This window comes from Haematobia irritans, chromosome 2, assembly GCF_050003625.1.
Source record: "Haematobia irritans isolate KBUSLIRL chromosome 2, ASM5000362v1, whole genome shotgun sequence".
Lineage (NCBI taxonomy): Eukaryota > Metazoa > Arthropoda > Insecta > Diptera > Muscidae > Haematobia > Haematobia irritans.
This window is the reverse complement of record NC_134398.1, coordinates 148,546,035-148,572,122: the sequence shown is the minus strand read 5'-3', so window position 1 is coordinate 148,572,122 and position 26,088 is coordinate 148,546,035. Positions and strand designations below refer to the sequence as shown.

The 26,088-nt window shown below is 27.2% G+C and overlaps 1 protein-coding gene across 1 annotated transcript in view; it reads right to left on the bottom strand.

Moving 5' to 3' along the window:
* LOC142226517 (uncharacterized) overlaps nt 1-26,088 on the bottom strand; it is a 362,899-nt gene that overhangs the window by 207,802 nt on the left and 129,009 nt on the right. The window contains exon 3 of the mRNA XM_075296575.1: nt 2,196-2,443. Coding sequence (XP_075152690.1) covers nt 2,196-2,382 — 187 coding nt within the window. The 5' untranslated portion in view covers nt 2,383-2,443. The remainder of the gene's footprint in view (nt 1-2,195; nt 2,444-26,088) is intronic.

The window sequence follows — 26,088 nt, the reverse complement described above, 5'->3', positions numbered from 1 at the left end:
TTTCTATAGAAATGCAAGTTTCAGAAAATTTTCGATAGAAATAAATTTTTGAAAAAAATGGCTATAAAAATAAAATTTTGAAAAAAATGTCTATACAAATAAAATTTTGAAAAAATTTTCCATAGAAATAAAATTGTGGGAGAACTTGATAGACATAAAGTTTTGAGATAATTTTCTATAGAAATAAAATTTTTATAAAATTTTCTAAAGAAATATAAATTTTACAAATTTTTCTATAGAAATAAAATTGTCAGAAAAAATTCTATAGAAATAAAATTTTGACAAAATTTTGAAAAAGAAATACAATTTTCAGAAAATTTTCTTTAGAAATAAAATTTTAAGAAAACTTTTTATAGAAATAAAATTTTAAAAATTTTTTTATAGAAACAAAAAGATTCATAAAATTGTTATAACTACAAAATTTTCTATAGAAATAACATTTTCAGAAAATTTTCTATGGAAATAACATTTTCAGAAAATTTTCTATAGAAATAACATTTTCAGAAAATTTTCTATAGAAATAAAATTTGCAGAAAATTTTCTATAGGAATAAATATTTAGAAAACGTTCTATAGAAATAAGGTTTTCCGAAAATGTTCTATAGAAATAAAAATTTCTACAGAAATAAAATTTTTAGAAAATCTTCTATAAAAATAAAATTTTCAGAAAATTTTCTATAGAAATAAAATTTTCTGAAAATTTGTTATATAAATTTTAATAAAAATTTCTACAGAAATAAAATTTTTAGAAAATTTTCTATAAAAATAAAATTTTCAGAAAATTTTCTATAGAAATAAAATTTTCAGAAAATTTGTTATAGAAATAAAATTTACAATTTTTTTATAAATTAAAAAAAAAATTCTATGCAAATAATACTTTCAGAAAGTTAATTATAAGAATAAAATTTTCTGAAATTTTTCTATCGAAATAAAATTCTCAGAAAATTTTCTATAGAAATACAATTTTCAGAAAATTTTCTATAGAAATAAATTTTTGAAAAAAATGTCTATAAAAATAAAATTTTGAAAAAATTTTCGATAGAAATAAAATTATGGGAGAACTTGATAGACATAAAGTTTTGAGATAATTTTCTATAGAAATAAAATTTTCAGAAAATTTTCTAAAGAAATATAATTTTTACAAATTTTCCTATGGAAATAAAATTGTGAGAAAAATTTCTATAGAAATAAAATTTTGACAAAATTTTGAAAAAGAAATACAATTTCAGAAAATTTTCTTTAGAAATAAAATTTTAAGAAAACTTTTTATAGAAATAAAATTTTTAAAATTTTTTTATAGAAATAAAAGGTTCATAAAATTGTTATAAGAATAAAATTTTCTATAGAAATAACATTTTCAGAAAATTTTGTATAGAACTAACATTTTCAGAAAATTTTCTATAGAAATAAAATTTACAGAAAATGTTCTATAGGAATAAATATTTAGAAAACGTTCTATAAAAATAAAGTTTTCCGAAAATGTTCTATAGAAATAAAAATTTCTAAAAAAATAAAATTTTTAGGAAATTTTCTATAAAAATAAAATTTTCAGAAAATTTTTTATAAAACTAAAATTCGCAATTTTTTTTATAAAATTTTAAGAAAATTTTCTATAAGAATAAAATTTCAGAGAATTTTCTGTAGAAATAAAATTTTGATGAAATTTTCTGCAGAAATGAAATTTTGAGAAAATTTTCTATAAAAATATAATTTTCAGAAAAAATTTTTACAGAAATAAAATTCTAAATTTTTTGTTTTAATAAAAAGTATTCTATAAGAATACAATTTCAGAGAATTTTCAGTAGAAATAACATTTTGTTATAAATTTATAGACATACATTTTTAAGAAAATTTTCTATAGATATAAAATTTAAGAAAATTTTCTATAGAAACGAAATTTTGAGAATATTTTGGATAGAAATAACTAATAATTTTGTATCGAAAACTAATTCAAAGATAATGATTTTTTCATAATTTTTTGATATATATTTAATTTATATACCAAAAAAGAAAAATAAATAAATAAATATCGAAAGATTTTACTCTACATTTTCTCCCTAAAATAAAAAATTTAATAACCTCAATGTTTTTTGTTTTAATAACTTCCCCATATATAAACTGTTGTTAGGTCTTTCATAAGATTAATGTAAAAACCCTTTTTTGAATTCCTAATGAATGTCTTATTTTAGAACTTACCTGCATCAATTGTGTCAATATTTTGTAGCACCACACAAATCACTGCCACTCCAAGCCAACCATAAAGGCTGGCTAAACGCCTTCTCTTAAAGCTACGTCTTCGATTTGTGGTATACATCTGGAACATTTTGTTTCCCAATGATGAATAACTGCAATGATGATTATGGTCAAATGGTCTTATGTCCATTGTGGAAAATATTTTGTTATGGTTGTTGATGTTGACCAAATCTTAAACCACACACACACAACTGAAAAAAAATATGTAGAATTGAAAGAGGGAATTTTTAAAATAATGAAATAAATTTTAATCTTTATTATTTACTGACTTTTAAACTGACAAATTATGAAATAAACACTTTTTTACTACACAAAAAAAATTGTTATAAATTTTATAACCAAGCAGAAAAATGTTTAACAAAATTTTCTATACAAATAAAATGTAATAAAATTTCCTTTTAAAATAAAATTTTGGCAAACTTTTTTATAGAAATACAATTTTGACAAAATCTTCTATATAAATAAAATTTGAACAAAACTTTCTTTAAATTCAATATTTTAATTTTCGTTTTATTATAGTATCAAAGTCTCATGGTATACAGATTTTTTTTTTAAATTTGATAGAATTTTCTTTAAATGTTGGTAGATTATTTTTGGCTTGCCCCTCATGCCAAAAATAATCTACCAACATGCCAAAAATAATCTACCGTGAATACTGGTTCCTGTCTCAATTGCAATCGATATGTAACATGATGATCGACAATCTCAGTCAATTTTGACAAAATTTTATTTTGTATAGAATATTTTGTCAAAATTTAGTTTGTACAGAAATTTTTTTCAAAATTTTATTTTGTATAGAAAATTTTATCAAAATTTTATTTTGTGTAGAAAAATTTATCAAAATGTTTGTATAGAAAAATTTGTCAAAATTTTTTTTTGTAAAGAAAAATTTGTCAAAATTTTATTTTGTATAGAAAATGGTGTCAAAATTTGTCAAACACGGTTGCCAATCGTGCTAAAAAACATACCGAACCAAAAAATCTTATTTTGCAAAGTTTTATTTCTATAGAAAATTTTGACAACAATTTATTTTGTATAGAAAATTTCGTCAAAATTTTATTTTGTATAAAAAATTTTGCTAAAATTTTATTTTGTATAGAAAATTTTATCAAAATGTTTGTATAGAAAAATTTGTCAAAAAAAATTTTTTTATATAGAAAATTTTGTCAAAATTTTTTTATATAGAAAATTTTGTCAAAATTTTATTTTGTATTGAAAATTTTATCAAAATGTTTGTATAGAAAATTTTGTCAAAATTTTATTTTGTATAGAAAAATTTGTTAAAATTTTATTTTGTATAGAAAATTTTGTAAAATCTAATTTTGTATAGAAAACTTTGTCAACATTTTATTTTATATAGAAAAGTTTGTCAAAATTTGTCAAATACGGTTGCCACTTGTGCCAAAAAACCTACCAAACCAAAAAATCTTATTTTACAAAATTTTATTTCAATAGAAAATTTTGTCAACAATTTGTTTTGAATAGAAAGTTTTGTCAAAATTTTATTTTGTATAGACAATTTTGTTAAAATTGTATTTTCTATAGAAAATTCTCTTAAATTTTTTTTGTATAGAAAGTTTTGTCAAAATTCTTTTTTGTATAGAAAATTTTGTAAAAATGTTATTTTGTATAGAAAATTTTGTCAAAATTTCATTTTGTATAGAAAATTTTATTAAAATTTAATTTTGTATAGAAAAGTTTGTCAAAATTTTATTTTGTGTAGAAACTTTTGTCAAAATTTGTCAAACACGGTTGCCACATGTGCCAAAAACCTACCAAACCAAAAAATCTTATTTTGCAAAATTTTATTTCTAAAGAAAATTTTATCAACAATTTATTTTGTATAGAAAATTTTGTCAAAATTCTATTTTGTATACAAAATTTTGTCAAAATTTTATTTTGTATAGAAAATTTTGTTAAAATTTTATTTTCTATAGAAAATTTTATTAAATTTTTTTTGTATAGAAAATTTTGCCAACATTTTATTTTCTATAGAAAATTTTGTTAAAATTTTATTTTGTGTAGAAAATTTTGTCAAAGTTTTATTTTGTATAAAAAATTTTGTTAAAATTTTATTTTGTAAAAAAATTTGTTAAAATTTTATTTTGTATAGAAAATTTTGTCAAAATTTTATTTTTTACAGAAAATTTTGTCAAAATTTTATTTTGTATAGAAAATTTTGTCAAAATTTTATTTTGTATAGAAAATTTTGTCAAAATTTTATTTTGTATAGGAAATTTTGTCAAAATTTTATTGTGTATAGAAAATTTTGAAAATTTTTATTTTGTATATAAAACTTTGTCAAAATTTTATTTTAAATGGAAAATTTTGTCAAAATTTTAGTTTGTATAGAAAGTTTTGCCATAATTTTTTTTGGATAGAAAATTTTGTTAAAATATTATTTTGTATAGACAATTTTGTCAGCATTTTATTTTGTATAGAAAATTTTATTTGCCATTGAATTTTTTTTTTAATTTTGTTGTTTATAGAAAATTTTGTCAAAATTTTATTTTGTATAGAAAATTTTGTTAAAATTCTATTTTGTATAGAAAATTTTGTCATAATTTTATTTTCCATAGATTTTTTTTTTGTTTTTATAGAAAATTTTGTCAAAATTTTATTTTGTATAGAAAATTTTGTTAACATTTTATTTTGTATAGAAAAATTTGTCAAAATTTTATTTTCCATTGATTTTTTTTTGTTTTTTTTTTTATAGAAAATTTTTGTCAAAATTTTATTTTGTATAGACAATTTTGTTAACATTTTTTTTGTATAGAAAAATTTGTCAATATGTTTTTTTGTTAGAAAAATTGTTTAAAATTGTATTTTGTATAGAAAACTTTGTCAAAATTTTATTTTATAAAGAAAGTTTTGTCAAAATTTAATTTTGTATTGAAAATTTAGTCAACATATTGTTTTGTATAGAAAATTTTTGTCATAATTTCATTTTGCATTGACAATTTTTTTAAAATTTTATTTTGTATAGAAAATTTTGTCGAAATATAGAAAATTTTGTAAAAAAATTTATTTTGCATAGGACATTTTGTAAAATTTTGTCAATTTTTTTTTTGTATAGAAAATTTTGTCAACATTTTATTTTGTATAGAAATTTTGTCCAAAGTTTAATTTGTATAGAAAATTTTGTTTTGTAAGAAAATTTTATTAAAATTTTAGTTTGCATAGAATATTTTGTCAAAATGCTTTTTATTAAGAAAAATTTTTCAACATTTTATTTGGTATAGAAATTTTTGTCAAAATTTAATTTAATAAAATTTTTGGAAATTTTATTTTATATAGAAGATTTTGTATTTTTTTTTTTTTTTTTGTATCAAAAAATTTAGTTAAAATTTTATTTTGTGCAAAACATGTTGTCAAAATTTTATGTTGTATAGAACATTTTGTCCAAATTTTATTTTGTAGTGAAAATTGTGTTAAAATTATAATTTGTATAGAAAGTTGAAAAAAATTTGTATTTTGTATAAAATGTGGATTTACACACCCTAAAAAATTTTGTCTAATTTTTATATTGTGTAGATATATTTTTCAAAATGTTATTTTTTATAGAAAATTAAAGAAAATTAGCACAACAAACACAATATTTTTCTTTTTCTTTTTTTTTGAATGTAGTATAAAGTATCAAATCCAAACCTCGTATTATTTTTGTCAAAGAAAATTTTAATATTTGATCCATGGTGGTGGTGGTGATGGATTTCTAAGATTTTTTATTTATTTATCACTATACCAAGTTTTTCTATGATCTCATGATTTTCTTCCTTGTCAAAAAATATTCTCTCCGTTGGGAATATTTCAAATTAATAGCTTCATTGTACGTTTAACCTTGAGCAATATTCCATTCACGTTCACACTTTCACAATCATAATTAAATAATCTAAAGTCAAAATATTATGAAAATATTTATGCAGTAGACCACCATGAATATCTCATAATCTTGTTCTTGGTCACTCCCATTTAGCATATTAAAGTCTAATTTAAAGTTTAAAATGAAATCCATTTTTCTCACTTCTACTCTATGATGCTATGATGATAATTTAATTTCGGTTGCCATCATCATCCATCCATCCATCCATTCAGCAGCATCATCATCGTCATTATTGTCATTGTTTTACAATAAAGTGTTTTGTAGTGCATAGACCGATTTGATGTGGTCAAAAATGATTTTAAAGTGGACCGCCCCTCTTAGACCCACGAATTTGTCTGCCAAATGTGCAAAAATTGCGGAAATTGTCATTAGCAGTCGGTGTTAGAACATTTATTCATGGTTCTTGGACATTTGCTATGCGGGTATTTTTTCCCACTGGTGTTTATGGGCTGACAATTTTGTTTGCCGAACAACTCATTTAGAACTATGCTACCGATGCTATTTAGAATGTGGCAAAAAAAAATAGGATATTGGTCGTATAAATTGAGTTCTATACCATGGAAAAAATGATATGCCCTTAACAAATCTCTGCTCTCAAGGATAAGGTAGTGAACAGTGATTGGAGGGTTCATAATTTCAACGATAGAATCAAACAAGTATATATGGCCGTAAGTTCGGCTAGGCCGAATCTTATGTATATCATATAAAGGGTGATTCTTTTGAGGTTAGGATTTTCATGCATTAGTATTTGACAGATCACGTGGGATTTCAGACATGGTGTCAAAGAGAAAGATGCTCAGTATGCTTTGACATTTCATCATGAATAGACTTACTAACGAGCCACAACGTCGAATTTTCAGTGAATGGGCCCTAGAAAAGTTGGCAGAAAATCCGCTTTTTTATCGACAAATCTTGTTCAGCGATGAGGCTCATTTCTGGTTGAATGGCTACGTAAATAAGCAAAATTGCCGCATTTGGAGTGAAGAGCAACCAGAAGCCGTTCAAGAACTGCCCATGCATCCCGAAAAATGCACTGTTTGGTGTGGTTTGTACGCTGGTGGAATCATTGGACCGTATTTTTTCAAAGATGCTGTTGGACGCAACGTTACGGTGAATGGCGATCGCTATCGTTCGATGCTAACAAACTTTTTGTTGCCAAAAATGGAAGAACTGAACTTGGTTGACATGTGGTTTCAACAAGATGGCGCTACATGCCACACAGCTCGCGATTCTATGGCCATTTTGAGGGAAAACTTTGGAGAACAATTCATCTCAAGAAATGGACCGGTAAGTTGGCCACCAAGATCATGCGATTTGACGCCTTTAGACTATTTTTTGTGGGGCTACGTCAAGTCTAAAGTCTACAGAAATAAGCCAGCAACTATTCCAGCTTTGGAAGACAACATTTCCGAAGAAATTCGGGCTATTCCGGCCGAAATGCTCGAAAAAGTTGCCCAAAATTGGACTTTCCGAATGGACCACCTAAGACGCAGCCGCGGTCAACATTTAAATGAAATTATCTTCAAAAAGTAAATGTCATGGACCAATCTAACGTTTCAAATAAAGAACCGATGAGATTTTGCAAATTTTATGCGTTTTTTTTTAAAAAAAGTTATCAAGCTCTTAACAAATCACCCTTTACTACCACCACATACCAAATTGCAACCAGATCGGATGAATTTTGCTTCTCCAAAAGGCACCGGAGGTCAAATCTGGGGATCGGTTTATATGGGGGCTATATATAATTATGGACCGATGTGGACCAATTTTTGCGTGGTTATAAAATACCATATACTAACACCATGTACGCAATTTCAGCCGGATCGGATGAAATTTGCTTCTCTTAGAGGCTCCGCAAGCCAAATCGGGGGATCGGTTTATATGGGGGCTATATTTAATTATGGACCGATTTCGACCAATTTTTGCATGGCCATTAGAGACCATATACTAACACCATGTACCAAATTTCAACCGGATCGGATGAAATTTGCTTCTCTTAGAGGCTCCGCAAGCCAAATCGGGCGATCGGTTTATATGGGGGCTATATATAATTATGGACCGATGTGAACCAATTTTTGCGTGGTTATTAAAGACCGTATACTAACACCATGTACCAAATTTCAGCCGGATCGGATGAAATTTGCTTCTCTTAGAGGCTCCGCAAGCCAAATCAGGGGATCGGTTTATATGGGGGCTATATAATTATGGACCGATGTGGACCAATTTTTGCGTGGTTATTAAAGACCATATACTAACACCATGTACCAAATTTCAGCCGGATCGGATGAAATTTGCTTCTCTTAGAGGCTCCGCAAGCCAAATCGGGGGATCGGCTTATATGGGGGCTATATATAATTATGGACCGATGTGGACCAATTTTGGCCATATACTAATACCATGTACCAACTTTCAGGCGGATCGGATGAAATTTGCTTCTCTTAGAGGCTCCGGAAGCCAAATCTGTTGATAGGTTCATATGGGGGCTATACGTTAAGGTGGACAGATATGGCCCATTTGCAATACCATCCGACCTACATCAATAACAACTACTTGTGCCAAGTTTCAAGTCTATAGCTTGTTTCGTTCGGAAGTTAGCGTGATTTCAACAGACGGACGGACATGCTTAGATCGACTCGGAATTTCACCACGACCCAGAATATATATACTTTATGGGGTCTTAGAGCAATATTTCGATGTGTTACAAACGGAATGACAAAGTTAATATACCCCCATCCTATGGTGGAGGGTATAAAAATAGGCTTCAAATAGAGTACAGTGTAGCCGGTATCTATTGAAACTAACTTCAAGTTGTTATCATTTCTACACCGCCGCTCATCTGACAGATTTATTCCAATGACAGTTCATTATATTGTTTACAAATTACAAAATCATTTTGATCTATTGCATTCCAAAATAAAGTTATTTGTTTTGAAATCAAAATGTTCATCCCTGAAAGCAATTGTATTAGGCCGTACTACACTTCTTGTAGGGTATTTCCAATACATTATTGTGGCACAACAAATGGGCTATAAACACAATAACGATTTGTTTTAATGTTTGTCGAACACCTATTTGCTTAGTTTACAAATTTGGACAAACAACTTAAACAAATGTCTATTGTTTAAAAGTTACTGCTACATTAATGGTTACTAGTACACACAAAAAATTTTTTCTCTGATTCAATCACCAAATTAATTGATCCAATTAATTTTTTAATTGAAATGTCTTCAATCACGAAAATGATAGTATCAATCACAGTTTTAATTGGGCATAGAAAAAATTCTTGATTAAAAAATTAATTGATTTTTTCAGCAAAATTCAATTAATTTTTTAATTGATTCAATTAAAAATTTAATTGATGTTGATTGCAAAACGCAATTAATTTATTAATTAAAAAAGGTAACTATTTTTAATTACTTAGTTAGATTGGCTTAGAGTTTTTATTTGGATTAACAAATGATTGTTTGAAATACATTTTTAATTAAAAAAGTAAAAAAAATCAGCACTTTTTTAACTGAATTAGTCTTCCGAATTTGATTAAAAAGTTAATTGTATCAATTAATTTTTTAATTAAACATTTTAAAAATTTCAATCATTGACTTAATTAACTCAATGTTTCTATCATGATTAAAAAGTTAATTGTATCAATTAATTTATTAATTGAAAAAATTTTCAACTTCAATTAACTTTTTAATTGGAAATATTTTGGTGATATTTTTTTCTGTGTAATGTGCAATGGAAGTTCCTCCTCGAAATAGAAGTATTGTGTCTACACAGAAAAAAAGATGGGTTGGGGCAACCGATGTTATTGCCTACCTGTTTTTCATAGTTGCAGAAACTGTCAGTTCGAAAAAAAAATATTTCCTATGAGAAAGTTGTTTGAAGCTAAAAACTTCACATTAAATAATTAAATCAAAATTAAGTTACAATTAATTTTTTAATCAAATTCGGAAGACATAGTACACAAAAAAAATAATATCACCAAAATATTTTCATCGAAACGTTGATTGAAGTTGAAAACGTTTTCAATTGAAAAACAAGTAAGTAAAGTCTAAAGTCGGGCGGGGCCGACTATAATATATGTGTTACCATATAAACTCCTTCAAATTTGTTGGGAGTTATTATCAAAATCTATATTCCTATATACGAATATTTATATCTGAAACGATTTGGAGACAATTTTTTGTACTTCTACAAAATCTCTAGAATTAAAAATTAAATCGGCTAACACCCTGGAATGATGAAACACATACATATACATATGTATTCGAGATATAGGACAATTTGAGTAATATGTAAAATTTTTGCTACTCAGCAGTGGCGATTTTACAAAGATATTGGTCAAATCTCGCCAAGATATGTGGTCAATTGTGGGTTGTGATATATTATTTGGCCAATTCGGGTGATATTTCCACAAGTCGGAGCTTTATTTAAAATTCGACCATTCTGTGAAAAGTTTGGCATTACAGTGTGTAGAATATGACTACGATATGGGGAAATCATCACAGAATTTTGTGTAAAATGTGGGTATTTTGGCCATATTAGATTAAGATGACACACTTAAATAGCATAACATCCCAGCAAAAAAAGAGCTTGCAAAAAAAGAGTTTGGATCCCCAATCTGTGATCCGGAAGTAGTGCAAACTTGGATCATCTCCAATGAATTTTACACGGCCTTGTCATAGGACGGAAGTACTCCCTTTTTGGATCTTTTGCATTGCCTTAGAAGTTGTGCCCTGGAAGTTAATTTGAATGAAGAAATTTAAAAAGCGAAAAATTTTTTTTCAACCAATTTCACTTTTTTTTCAACCATATGTTTTATTACACTATTATTTTCCTATTATCTAATTTTTACAATTTGAACAACTTTTTCTTTCCGACCAGGACCATAACAGAACGCCTTAGCACACTCAGCCACAAACGCCATTGAACATAAAGCGTCGAAAGGTCAATTCAAATGTCTGTGATATGATCGTAATACGACACCAAGGAATAACATTCTATGAACGAAAAAATAAGAAACGCAGGTTCAAATCTAACCAGCGGCAATTTTTTTTATCAAATATTTCTCAAAAAAATTATTTTTTTATGTTATGCATCGTTTTTATTTTTTATTTTCGGCATATATTTTCGTATAAATATATTTTTTCCATTAAAAATCAAAAAAATAAATAAATAAATAAAAATTCTCGTACTTTGCAAAATCTTCTTAAAAGAACTTCCATGGAAGCGAAAAAGTCAAACGGCACAGGTTCAAATCCCAGCGGGGATGAAATTTATTTATTTTTTTTTATTATTATTATACCCTCCATCATAGGATGGGGGTATATTAACTTTGTCATTCCGTTTGTAACACATCGAAATATTGCTCTAAGACCCCATAAAGTATATATATTCTGGGTCGTGGTGAAATTCTGAGTCGATCTAAGCATGTCCGTCCGTCCGTCCGTCCGTCCGTCTGTTGAAATCACGCTAACTTCCGAACGAAACAAGCTATCGACTTGAAACTTGGCACAAGTAGTTGTTATCGATGTAGGTCGGATGGTATTGAAAATGGGCCATATCGGTCCACTTTTACGTATAGCTCCCATATAAAGGGACCCTCAGATTTGGCTTGTGGAGCTTCTAACAGAAGCATATTTCATCCGATCCGGCTGAAATTTGGTATATGGTGTTGGTATATGGTCTCTAACAACCATGCAAAAATTGGTCCACATCGGTCCATAATTATATACAGCCCCCATATAAACCGATCCCCAGATTTGGCTTGCGGAGCCTAAAAGAGAAGCAAATTTCATCCGATCCAGCTGAAATTTGGTATATGGTGTTGGTATATGGTCTCTAACAACCATGCAAAAATTGGTCCACATCGGTCCATAATTATATACAGCCCCCATATAAACCGATCCCCAGATTTGGCTTGCGGAGCCTAAAAGAGAAGCAAATTTCATCCGATCCGGCTGAAATTTGGTACATGATGTTGGTATATGGTCTCTAACAACCGTGCAAAAATTGGTCCATATCGGTCCATAATTATATATAGCCCCCATATAAGCCGATCCCCAGATTTGGCTTGTGGAGCCTCTAAGAGAAGCATATTTCATTCGATCCGGCTGAAATTTGGTACATGGTGTTGGTATATGGTCTCTAACAATCATGCAAAAATTGGTCCACATCGGTCCATAATTATATATAGCCCCCATATAAACAGATCCCCAGATTTGGCTTGCGGAGCCTCAAAGAGAAGCAAATTTCATCCGATCCGGCTGAAATTTGGTACATGATGTTGGTATATGGTCTCTAACAACCATGCAAAAATTGGTCCACATCGGTCCATAATTATATATAGCCCCCATATAAACCGATCTCCAGATTTGGCTTGCGAAGCCTCAAAGAGAAGCAAATTTCATCCGATCCGACTGAAATTTAGTACATGGTGTTGGTATATGGCCTCTAACAACCATGCAAAAATTGGTTCACATCGGTCCATAATTATATATAGCCCCCATATAAACCGATCCCCAGATTTGGCTTGCGGAGCCTCAAAGAGAAGAAAATTTCATCCGATCCGGCTGAAATTTGGTACATGATGTTGGTATATGGTCTCTAACAACCATGCAAAAATTGGTCCACATCGGTCCATAATTATATATAGCCCCCATATAAACCGATCCCCAGATTTGGCTTGAGGAGCCTCAAAGAGAAGCAAATTTCATCCGATCGGGCTGAAATTTGGTACATGATGTTGGTATGTGGTCTCTAACAACCATGCAAAAATTGGTCCACATCGGTCCATAACTATATATAGACCCCATATAAACCGATCTCCAGATTTGGCTTGCGAAGCCTCAAAGATAAGCAAATTTCATCCGATCCGCCTGAAATTTGGTACATGATATTGGTATATGGTCTCTAACAACCATGCAAAAATTGGTCCACATCGGTTCATAATTATGTATAGCCCCCATATAAACCGATCCCCAGATTTGGCTTGCGAAGTCTCCAAGAGAAGCAAATTTCATCCAATCCGGTTGTAATTTGGAACATGGTGTTAGTATATGATCTTTAACAACCGTGCCAGAATTGGTCCATATCGGTCCATAATTATATATAGCCCCCATATAAAACGTTCTCCAGATTTGACCTCCGGAGCCTCTTGGAGGAGCAAAATTCATCCGATCCGGCTCAAATTAGGAACGTGGTGTTAGTATATGGTCTCTAGCAACCATACCAAAATTGGTCCAATCACACAAAAATTGGTCCACATCGGTTCATAATCATGGTTGCCACTAGAGCCAAAAATAATCTACCATAATTTTATTTCTATAGAAAATTTTGTCAAAATTTTATTTCTAGATAAAATTTTGTTAAATTTTTATTCGGATCATAATAAATTTTTCATCATTGTCAAAATTTTATTTCTATAGAAAATTTTGTCAAAATTTTATTTCTATAGAAAATTTCGTCCAAATTTTATTCGGTTCATAATCATGGTTGCCACTCGAGCCAAAAATAATCTACCAAGATTTTATTTCTATAGAAAATTTTGTCAAAAGTTTATTTCTATAGAAAATTTTGTTAAAATTTTATTTCCGTAGAAATTTTTGTTAAAATTTTATTTCTGTAGAAAATTTTGTCAAAATTGTATGTCTACTTTGTCAAACTGAATTATATACGTATTGGATCGATCTTTTTTTATTTAATATATACCACGTATGGACTTACATACAATTTAGAAGATGGCGTTAGGAGGTTTTACGATACCTTGCCATCGGCAAGCGTTACCGCAACTTAAGTAATTCGATTCTGGATGACAGTGTTTAGAAGAAGTTTCTACGCAATCCATGATGGAGGGTACATAAGCTTCGGCCTGGCCGAACTTACGGCCGTATATACTTGTTTTTTACTAACATTGTGTTCCACCCTAGTGCATTAGCCGACTTAAATTTTGAGTCTATAGATTTTGTAGAAGTCTATCAACTTCTTCCAGATTGAGTGGTATTTAAATGTATGTATTTGGGACAAACGTGGTGCAGGGTATAATATAGTCGGCTCCGCCCGACTTTAGACTTTCCTTACTTGTTTATTTTTGTTTTATTAGTTTTCTATTTCTTTTTTTTTTGTAGAATTTAATTGTCCAAAATTTGTACTTAAAATAGCCTGATTGCGTTCTTTCTAATACTTGTCCAGAAGGACTGCATCGGAAGTGGAAAAAAATCATTGGGGGATTCCACGATGCGCTTTAGAAGAAATGTTTGTGGACTTGTCCAAAAGACTGCATTGGAAGTTGAAAAAACTCGATGGGGGATTCTAGGATGGGCTTTAAAAGAAATGTTTGTGGAAAAACTTCCAATTTTTTTGCTGGGATATTAAATTTATTCTCTGTGGAAACTATCGAGTCAATTGGAGGAAACTCCCATTGAAAATAGGTCTAAAATATGAAACATTTTACCATATTTCCCCTACTCTGGCGTACATATATATGGGACCAAATTTGACATGCATAGTTAGAATTATAATCCTGCTATCTCAGCAAAAAACGTAAATGGGATAAACTTTTTGGCCTCCGTGATCATATCGGTGTAAATCGGGCGAAAGATATATATTTTTTCAATATCAATGGCGATTGTCTTTGAGCCAATGTAAACCTCTGTGCCAAATTTGAGGACGATCAGACATAAACTGCGAGCTGTACTTTGCACACAAAATTACATATACGGACAGACGGACGGACAGACAGGCAGACTCAGAATTTAATTCTAAGACGATCGGTATACTACAAGATGGGTCTCAGACTTTTCCTTCTTGGCACTCGGTTTATATGGGGGCTATATATATTTATGGACCGATATGGACCACTTTTCGCATAGTTTTTAAACACCACCACGTACCAAATTTCAACCAGATCGGTTTAATTTTGCTTCTCCAAAAGGCACCGGAGGTCAAATCTGGGGATTGGTTTATATGGGGGCTATATATAATTATGGACTGATATGGACCAATTCCTGCATGGTTGTTAGAGACCATATACTAACACCACGTCCCAAATTTCAACAGAATCGGATGAATTTCGTTCATCCATAACTCTCCGGAGGTCAAATCTGGGGATCGGTTTATATGGGGGCTATATATAACTATGGACCGATGTGGACCAATTTTTGCATGGTTGTTGGAGACAATATACTAACACCATGTACCAAATTTCAACCGGATCGGATGAAATTTGCATTCTTAGAGGATCCGCAAGCCAAATCGAGGGATCGGTTTATACACTGAAAAAAATATTGTCGTGAGGTCAAAGATTTCATGTCTTTAAAATACGAATACAAATTTTGCTTAGCACGGGAGATGCATTTCTCTAAAATAAAGTTATTTTCCTTGTCCAAAAGTCGATAAACTTTTCAATGAAGTCGTATTGTCCTTATAATTAAGTGATTTGACTTAATAATTGGTATCTTAACGTGAAAGAAAAAATGTATAGGCTAAGGTCAACTTGACTTTAATAATTCAGAAAAATTCTTTAAATTTAATGAAATTGTCTTTAAATTTGTTGTCTTTTTTGCATCTTGACTACAAAGCAAAAAATCGTTAAAATATAGGACTTGTTTTTCAAAACTTTATTTTAAAGAAGTTTTTTACTTCAAACATAGCATAATTTCTACTGGAAGTCGAGTCCTAATTTGGAAAATAAAGTTGCCGTTAACTCGTTTTTAAAGGACTTTGATAGCATATAAAGAAAAAAAGCTGAGAAAGCGAAAAATTAAAATTTGCTTTCTAGAAGCAAGTACACAAAACCTAAATTTAAAAGAGAATTGTGTCTTAAAAGTATCCTTACTTGTATTCTCCGCTTCTTTGGCTCGGAATCAATACCAAATTTTTTAACGTAAAGACAAAATCTTTGGAACCAAGCATGCTTTTTTTTCAGTGTAAGAAATTTCTTTATAACAAAAGGAAATTACGTTTGTCTAAAATATCGTTACAGGGGAAAACATGTTTTTTTGTGTGTACATATCCCAAAAAAGGATGCTTGCCATCTCTATTTGGCATCATTCCGCAAAACATTTTCAAACCTATTTGCATAATTTTATATTTTTAATTAGAACTTATTGGTATTATTATTTGTTTACTTATTTGCTTATATATTTTTTGTGGCCACTAATTAAAATGCGTAGGAGGTGAATTTTTCGCTCTAGGCCCAGAAGAATATCATACCACAAAGGAATGATGATATCCTCTTGCAAAAAAAAAAAAAAAAATCACATAATTGCGTGTAATAATCTCCCGATAATTATGACCATATTATATTTACAAATTTAATTATCAAACTAGGTGTTTGTTGAATCTACAATAACAACAATAACAGAGCATTGTATATATGTATGTAGTTGTTATTGGTTTTTGACTATAGGTGTGGGTGTGTGTTGGAGTTTTGGAAATTCTATTGGAAATAATTTCTTTGGCCTTTATACAACAAAAAGGTCAATTAGAACGTAATTGCCATGATGATGAGAGAGTTTTATTGTGGCAAAGTGCTTAATTGGTTTTTATTTGTGCATAGTAACTGGTCAATTTTGTAATTAAATAATAAGTTAATAATATCAGTGGCAATAGACACATTTAATTCGCAAACCTTTCATCACAATATAGTGAAATATAAATTATGCCCTTTGTTTATTTTTTAATAAACCACTTACTCTTAGAGATCCTATAATAAACATTAATAATTATAGAATTTAGTTAAATTATATTTTATTTAAATTAAATGCTATTCATAGCGAATATGTATTCAAACTCTAAAGCGAGGAGTTCGAATATTTACAAAAAAAAAAAAACTTAAAAGATATTTTTTATTTAACATGGCCATTTTATTCTTAACTTCACTTTGTCTGTTCTTCAACGACCCCTTGAAAACTTCAATTTGTATAAAAGGACAATAAGTTGCAATTTTTAATTCGTACTATCGTATGATAGTGGAGCTATGGTCACGGTTGCCACTCGTGCAAAAAAAAATCTAGCAAAATTAAAAAAAAAAACTACCAAAAATCTGCCAAATTTTAAAAATCTTATTTTAAACTATGAAAAAAAGTTTTGTTAAAAAAATATATTAAATTTTTTTTTTTAATTTTTTTTTTTCAATATGTTTAATTTCTATAAAACATATTTTCAAACTTTTATTTGTATAAAAAATTTTATTCCTATAAAAAAATTTGTCAAAATTTTATTTTTATAGAAAATTTAGTCAACATTTTTTCTATAGAAAAATTTGTCAAAATTTTATTTTTGTAGAATTTTATTTTAAAAAACTTTTATTTCAATACATTCTTTAATTTTTTATTTTATAGAAAATTTTGCCAAAATGTTATTTCTATAGAACATTTTGTCAAAATTTTATTTCTATAGAAGATTTTGTCAAAATTTTATTTCTATAAAAATTTTGTCAAAATTTTATGTCTATAGAACATTTTGTCGATATTTTAATTCTATAGAACATTTTGTCAAAATTTTATTTCTATAAAAATTTTGTCAAAATTTTATTTCTATAGAAAATTTTGTCAAAATTTTATTCCTATAGAAAATTTTGTCAAAATTTTATTTCTATAGAAAATTTTGTCAAAATTTTATTTTTATAGAAAATTTTGTGAAAATTTTATTTCTATAGAAAATTTTGTCAAAATTTTATTTCTATAGAAAATTTTGTCAAAATTTTATTTCTATAGAAAATTTTGTCAAAATTTTATTTCTATAGAAAATTTTGTCAAAATTTTATTTCTATAGAAAATTTTGTCAAAATTTTATTTCTATTGATAATTTTGTCAAAATTTTATTTCTATTAAAATTTTTGTCAACATTTTATTTCTATAGAAAATTTTGTCAAAATTTTATATCTATAGAAAATGTTGTCAAAATTTTATGTCTAAAGAAAATTTTGGTAAAATGTTATTTCTTTATAGAATTTTGGCAAAATTTTATTTCTATAGATAATTTTGGCAAAATTTTATTTCTATAGATAATTTTGGCAAAATTTTATTTCTTTAGATAATTTTGGCAAAATTATATTTTTGCAAAAAATTTTGGCAACATTTCATTTCTCTAAAAAATTTTTTCAAAATTTTATTTCAATAGACTTTTTTTTACCAAAAATCTACCAAATTTATAAAAACTTATTTTAAAGTTTTTGAGTAAGTTGTTGTGGTTAGTACAAAAAAATGTTTTTGTTCTTGAAAAAAAATTATTTCTATAGAAAATTTTGTTAAAATTTTATTCATATAGAAAATTTCGTAAAATTTTTCTTTCTATAGAAATTTTCGTTGTTTTTTTTTTCAATAGAAAATTAAAAATTATTTTTTTTTTTGAAGAAAATTTTGGCAACATTTTATTTACATAGAGAATTTTGGCAAAATTTTGTTTCCATATATAATTTTGGCAATTTTATATTTCTATAGAAAATTTTGGCAACATTTTATTTCTATAAAAAATTTTGTGAAAATTTAATTTTAATAGAAAATTTTAACAAAATTTTGTTTCAATAGATTTTTTTTACCAAAAATCTACCAAATTTGTAAAATCATATTTTAATGTTTTTGATCAAATTTTTGTGGTTAGTATAACAAAAATGTTTTTGTTCCTGAAAAAATATTTCTATAGAAAATTTTGTCAAAATTTTATTTCTATAGAAAATTTTGTCGAAATTTATTTGTATAGAAATTGTTTGCAAAAATTTATTTGTATAGAATATTTTGTCAAAATGTTATTTCTATAGAAAATTTTGTCCAAATTTTATTTTATAAAAATTGTTTGTAAAAATTTATTTCTATGGTAAATTTTATCAAACTTTTATTTCTATAGAACATTTTGTCAAAATTTTATTTCTATAGAAAATTTTGTCCAAATTTGATGTCTATAGAAAATTTCGTCAAAATTGTAGTTCTACCGAAAATATTGTCAAAATTTTATTTTTAAGGAAATGTTGCCAAAATTATATTGCCATAGAAAGTTTTGTCAAAATTTTATTTCTATAGAAAATTTTGTCAAATTTTATTTCTATAGAAAATTTTGTTAAAATTTTATTTCTATAGAAAATTTTGTCAAAATTTTATTTCTATAGAAAATTTTGTCAAAATTTTATTTATATTAAAAATTATATTTCCATAGAATATTTTGTCAAAATTTTATTTGTATTGAAATTATTGTCAAAAATTTATTTCTGTAGAAAGTTTTGGCAAAACTTCATTTCTAAAGGTAATTTTGGCAAAATTATATTTTTATGGAAAATTTTGGCAACATTTTATTTCTATAAATTTGTTTGTCAAAATTGTATTTCTTTAGATTTTTTTTTTCAAAATTATATTTATATAGAAAATTGAGGCTAAATTTTATGTCAATAGGAAATTTTGACAAAATTTTATTTCAATATAATACATATTTTGTTACCAAAAATCTACCAAATTTATAAAATCTTATTATAAAGTTTTTGATCAAATTTTTGTGGTTAGTAGGAAAAAATGTTTTTCTTTCTTAAAAAAAATAATCTTTCTACAGAAAATTTTGTCAAAATTTCATTTAATAGAAAATATTGGCAAAATTTTATTTCTATAGAAAATATTATCAAAATTGTAGTTCTTTAGATTTTATTCCCAACATTTGATTTCGATAGAAAGTTTTGTCCAAATTTTATTGCTATAGAAAATGTTGTCAAAATTTTATTCCTATAGAAATTTTGTCTTAATTTTGTTTTTATAGATTTTTTTTTTAAATGTAATTTCCATAGCAAATTTTTTAAAATTTTTATTTTTATAGAAAATTTTGTCTAAATTTTGTTTCTATAGCAAATTTCATCAAAATTTTATTTCTATCGGAAATTTTAGCACAATTTTATTTCTATAGAAAATGATGTTAAAATTTTAGTTCTATAGGAAGTTTTGTCAAAATTTCAGTTCTATAGAAAATTTTGTCAAAATTTTATTTCTATAGAAAATTTTGTCCAAATTTTATTTCTATAGAAAATTTTTGTCAAAATATTATTTCTGTAAAAAAATTTGTCAAAATGTTATTTCTTCTAAAAAAGTTTGGCAGCATTTTATTTCTATAGAAAATTTTTGCAAAATTTCATTTCTATAGAAAATTTGTTCTAAGTTTTATTTTTATAGATTTCTTTTTAATTTAATTTCAATAGCAATTTTTGTCAAAATTTTATTTCAATAGAAAATTTTTTTCAAAATTTAAATTCTATAGATAATGTTTTGCAAAATTTTATTTTCATAGAAAATGTTGTTAACATTTTATATTTGTTCTCAGAAAATGTTATCAAAAATTTATTTCTATGAACATTTTTGGCAAAATATTATTTTTATTGAACATTTTGTTAAAATTTTATTTCTATAGAATATTTTGTCCAAATTTCATTTTTATAGAAATTGTTTTTTGTTCAATTTTATTTCGATAGAATTTGTTTTCAAAATTTTATTTCTATAGAAATAGAAAATTTTGTCAAAATTTTATTTCCATAGAAAATTTTGTCAAAATTTAATTTCTATAGAAAATTTTGTCAAAATTTTATTTTTATAGAAAATTTTGTCAAAATTTTATTTATATATGAAATTTTTCAAAATTTTATTTATATGTCAAAATTTTGTTTCTATAGAATTTTTTTCAAAATTTTATTTCTATAATAAATTTGGTCAAAATTTATGTCTAAAATTGAAGTATCTCTTAGTTGGAGAGAAACATTTTGGAAAATCTACCAAAACATCAAGAATTCTTCTAATCAGTTTTGGTAGAATTCTCCCAACCGTGGCAACCATGGTTATGGTCCAAAACGATAACCAAAGGTTATGATGGTAGCAACGAAATTCTGTTTTTGTCATAAACATGCAATACAGTGCCATCGATGCAACAAAGTTAAATATAAAATTTTCAATTTTTGTGTGTGTGCCACAACAGTAAATGACATCGACATTTATGGGCATTAAAATTGGGGAAAAACTTGAATGCGTGTAAAACACATTGCCATGAAAATTTAATAGAGTTATATGACATAATTCTTCGAATATAGATTGGGAAATTTTTTTATGGCTATTCAGCGATATCGGCAAATGCAACTAAATTTTTTTATAGCCCCTCAGTTGAAAATGTCCAACAATGTAATTTAAAGTTCGATATTTTGATTTGGAAAAGAAGATACGTATCCACTTAATTTGGATTTGTCATTTAATCCTTTGTTGCATGGCATCTAAAGAAATGCTTGAAAAGTGCAATCGCAGTGCTTTGAGACACATCTATGTCATAGTGACAGGTAGAGAAATTGGTCATTGATATCTTGTTAATTTAGTTTCCTAAAAATTAGGTTGCATATTTTTTTTTGTTGATTATACCAATATTTTTTAGGTGAAGTCAGGTATACAAGGGGTCTATTATTCCAAATCTAATCTAATATTAAATTCGATTTGGAAATAGCTTTAAACAATAGGCTTTTCAATAATAGAAATTTAGATTTCCACTTATAAAAAAAATATAAAAATCATCTTATTTTGTAAGCATGATAACATTTAACAAAACGATTTTGAGTTTGCCAATAAATTGTTTCATTTCCAGAAATGTTGAAATATTGAAATTCAAGGATAAACAGCGTGATTCAGTATGTAACAATCTGCTGATTATTATGATAATATTTGTACATCCTTGTCAGAGAAGCAAGTCACGTACCTCCAAGTGTTTGCGTTATTAAACAGGGTCATTTACAATTATGAGTGCGTGTGTTTTTTTGTTGTTTGCAACCTTAACTAGGCAAGGAGATGCCAATCCGTTGATAGGCTGGCTGACAAGTTTGCCAGTCAACCATTGAACAGATGGGTAGATATCATAGACCTTAACAATATGAGTCAATCAAACAATGGATATTTAGAATATCTACTTAATACTAAATACAGCCTGAATAAGGGTAAACATATAAATTGATATTCAATTTGGATAAAGTAGTGGCAAGCCATTGAAATACATCGTCTCATCGCTTGGAGCAAACGCTCTACAGAAATAAAATTTTGAGAAAATTTTATATAAAAATGAAATATTGACAACATTTCCAATAGAATTGAAATTTTGTGAAAATTTCCTATAGAATTGAAATTTACAAAAAAAAATCCTATAGAGAAGAAATTTTGAAAATGTACCATAAAAAATGAAATTTTGTCAAAATTTCCTAAGGAAATGAAATTTCGACAAAGTTTCTTATTGAAATGAAATTTTGACAAAATTTCCTATAAAAATAAAAGTTTTACAAAATTTCCTATAGAAATAAAATTTAGACAAAATTTCCTATAGAAATAAAATTTTACAAAATTTTTGACAACATTTCAGTTCCTATAGCAATACAATTTAGACAAAATTTTCTGTAGAAATAAAATTTTACGAAATTTCTTACAGAAATAAAATTTTAACAAAATTTCCTACAGGAATAAAATTTTAACAAAATTTCCTATAGAAATAGAATTTTGACAAAATTTCCTAAAAAATTAAATTTTGACAATTTTTTATAGAAATGAAATTTTGATAAAATTTTCTATAGAAATGAAATTTTGACAAAATTTCCAACAGAAATAAAATTTCAACAAAATTTTCTATAGAAATAGAATTTTGACAAAATTTCCTATAGAAATGAAATTTTAACAAAATTTTCTATAGAAATGAAATTTTAACAAAATTTCCTATAGAAATGAAATTTTGACAAAATTTTCTATAAAAATGAAATTTTGACAATTTTCTATAGAAATGAAATTTTGATATAATCTATAGAAATGAAATTTCGACAAAATTTCCTACAGAAATAAAATTTTAACAAAATTTTCTATAGAAATAGAATTTTGACAAAATTTCCTACAAAAATGAAATTTTAACAAAATTTCCTATAGAAATAGAATTTTGACAAAATTTCCTATAGAAATGAAATTTTAACAAAATTTTCTTTTGAAATGAAATTTAAAAAAAAAATCCCATAGAAATGAAAGTTTGACAAAATTTCCTATAAAAATGAAATTTCGACAAAATTTCTTATAGAAATAAAATTAAGACAAAATTTTCTATAGAAATAAAATGTTGACAAAATTTCTACAGAAATAAAATGTTGCGAAAATTTTCTCTCGAAATAAAATTTTCTATGGAAATATAATTTTGACAAAATATTCTATAGAAATAAAAGTTGGTAAAAATTTCTCATAGAAATGAAACTTTAAAAAAATTTCCCATAGAAATGAATTTTTGACAAAATTTCCTATGAAAATTAAATTTAGACAAAAAAAAAACGACTATAACAAAACAAAACGAATGACAAGATTTTCTATAGAAATAAAATGTTAGGAAAATTTCCTTCAGAAATAAAATTTTGTGTAAAACAAGTATATACGGCCGTAAGTTCGGCCAGGCCGAAGCTTATGTACCCTCCATCATGGATTGCGTAGAAACTTCTTCTTAACACTGTCATCCACAATCGAATTAATTAAGGTGCGGTAACGCTTGCCGATGGCAAGGTATCTTAAAACCTCCTAACACCATCTTCTAAATTGTATGTAAGTCCATACGTGGTATATATTAAATCAAAAAAGATCGATCCAATACGTATGTAATTCAGTTTGACAAAGTAGACAAAAAATTTTGACAAAATTTTCTACAGAAATAAAATTTTAACAAAATTTTCTATAGAAATAAAATTGTGACAAAATTTTCTATAGAAATAAAAATTTTGACAAAATATTCTATAGAAAGAAAATTTTGACAAAAATTTCTACAGAAATAAAATTTTAACAAAATTTTCTATAGAAATAAACTTTTGACAAAATTTTCTATAGAAATAAAATCTTGGTAGATTATTTGTGGCTCGACTGGCAACCATGATTATGAACCGAATAAAATTTGAACCAAATTTTCTATAGAAATAAAATTTTGACAAAATTTTCTATAGACATAAAATTTTGAAAATGATGAAAATTTTATTATGAACCGAATAAAATTTTAACAAAATTTTCTCCAGAAATAAAATTTTGACAAAATTTTCTATAGAAATAAAATTTTGGTAGATTATTTTTGGCTCTAGTGGCAACCATGATTATGAACCGATATGGACCAATTTTTGTGTGATTGGACCAAGTTTGGTATGGTTGTTAGCGACCATATACTAACACCACGTTCCTAATTTGAACCGGATCGGATGAATTTTGCTCCTCCAAGAGGCTCCGGAGGTCAAATCTGGAGAACGTTTTATATGGGGGCTATATATAATTATGGACCGATATGGACCAATTCTGGCATGGTTGTTAGAGACCATATACCAATACCATGTACCAAATTTCAGCCGGATCGGATGAAATTTGCTTCTCTTTGAGGCTCCGCAAGCCAAATCTGGGGATCGGTTTATATGGGGGCTATATATAATTAAGGACCGATATGGACCAATTTTTGCATGGTTGTTAGAGACCATATACAAACATCATGTACCAAATTTCAGCCGGATCGGATGAAATTTTCTTCTCTTTGAGGCTCCGCAAGCCAAATCTGGGGATCGGTTTTTATGGGGGCTATATATAATTATGGACCGATGTGGACCAATTTTTGCATGGTTGTTAGAGACCATATACCACCACCATGTACCAAATTTCAGTCGGATCGGATGAAATTTGCTTCTCTTTTTGGCTCCGCAAGCCAAATCTGGGGATCGGTTTTTATGGGGGCTATATATAATTATGGACCGATGTGGACCAATTTTTGCATGGTTGTTAGAGACCATATACCAACACCATGTACCAAATTTCAGCCGGATCGGATGAAATTTGCTTCTCTTTTAGTCTCCGCAAGCCAAATCTGGGGATCGGTTTATATGGGGGCTATATATAAATATGAACCGATGAGGACCAATTTTTGCATGGTTGTTAGAGACCATATACCAACCCCATGTAGCAAATTTCAGCCGGATCGGATGAAATATGCTTCTGTTAGAGGCTCCACAAGCCAAATCTGAGGGTCCCTTTATATGGGGGCTATACGTAAAAGTGGACCGATATGGCCCATTTTCAATACCATCTTACCTACGTCGATATCAACTACTTGTGCCAAGTTTCAAGTCGATAGCTTGTTTCGTTCGGAAGTTAGCGTGATTTCAACAGACGGGCGGACTGACATGCTTAGATCGACTCAGAATTTCACTACGACCCAGAATATATATACTTTATGGGGTCTTAGAGCAATATTTCGATGTGTTACAAAAGGAATGACAAAGTTAATATACCCCCATCCTATGATGGAGGGTATAAAAAAAATTAACAAAATTTCCTATAGAAATGAAATTTTGACAAAATTTCGTACGGAAATAAAATGTTTTCTATAGAAATACAATTTTGACAAAATTTTCTATAGAAATACAATTTTGATAAAATTTTCTATAGAAATTAAATTTTGAAGAAATTGTCTATAGAAATACAATTTTGATCAAATTTCCTATAGAACTGATTGCAGCAAATTTTCTATAGAAATAAAATCTTGATAATAATTGCTATAGAAATAAAATTTGGTGAAAATTTTCTATGGAAATAAAATGTTGAAATTTTTTTTATAGAAATTAAATTTTGTATAGAAATTAAATTTTGACAAAATTCCCTATGGAAATGAAATTTTGATAAAAATTTTTAATTCAGGTTAGCCTGGTACTGAAACAGGCGATTAACGTCCACATGCATGATAACTTAGGGCATTTTCGTTTCGCAAAAAATATGTTGCCTTGGTGTTACACTACTTTTTCCCCCATTGTATTTTCGCCCAAATGATGTCATTCCAAAGTTATTATTAATTCATAACATTTTGAAGAATTCAGGATCCAAAATCTATGACAATATCCTTCATATGTGGCACTCAATTTCGAGAATGTTGCACCTTTTTTCCCAATCGAAATCGCCATTAATTTATAATTAATTATTA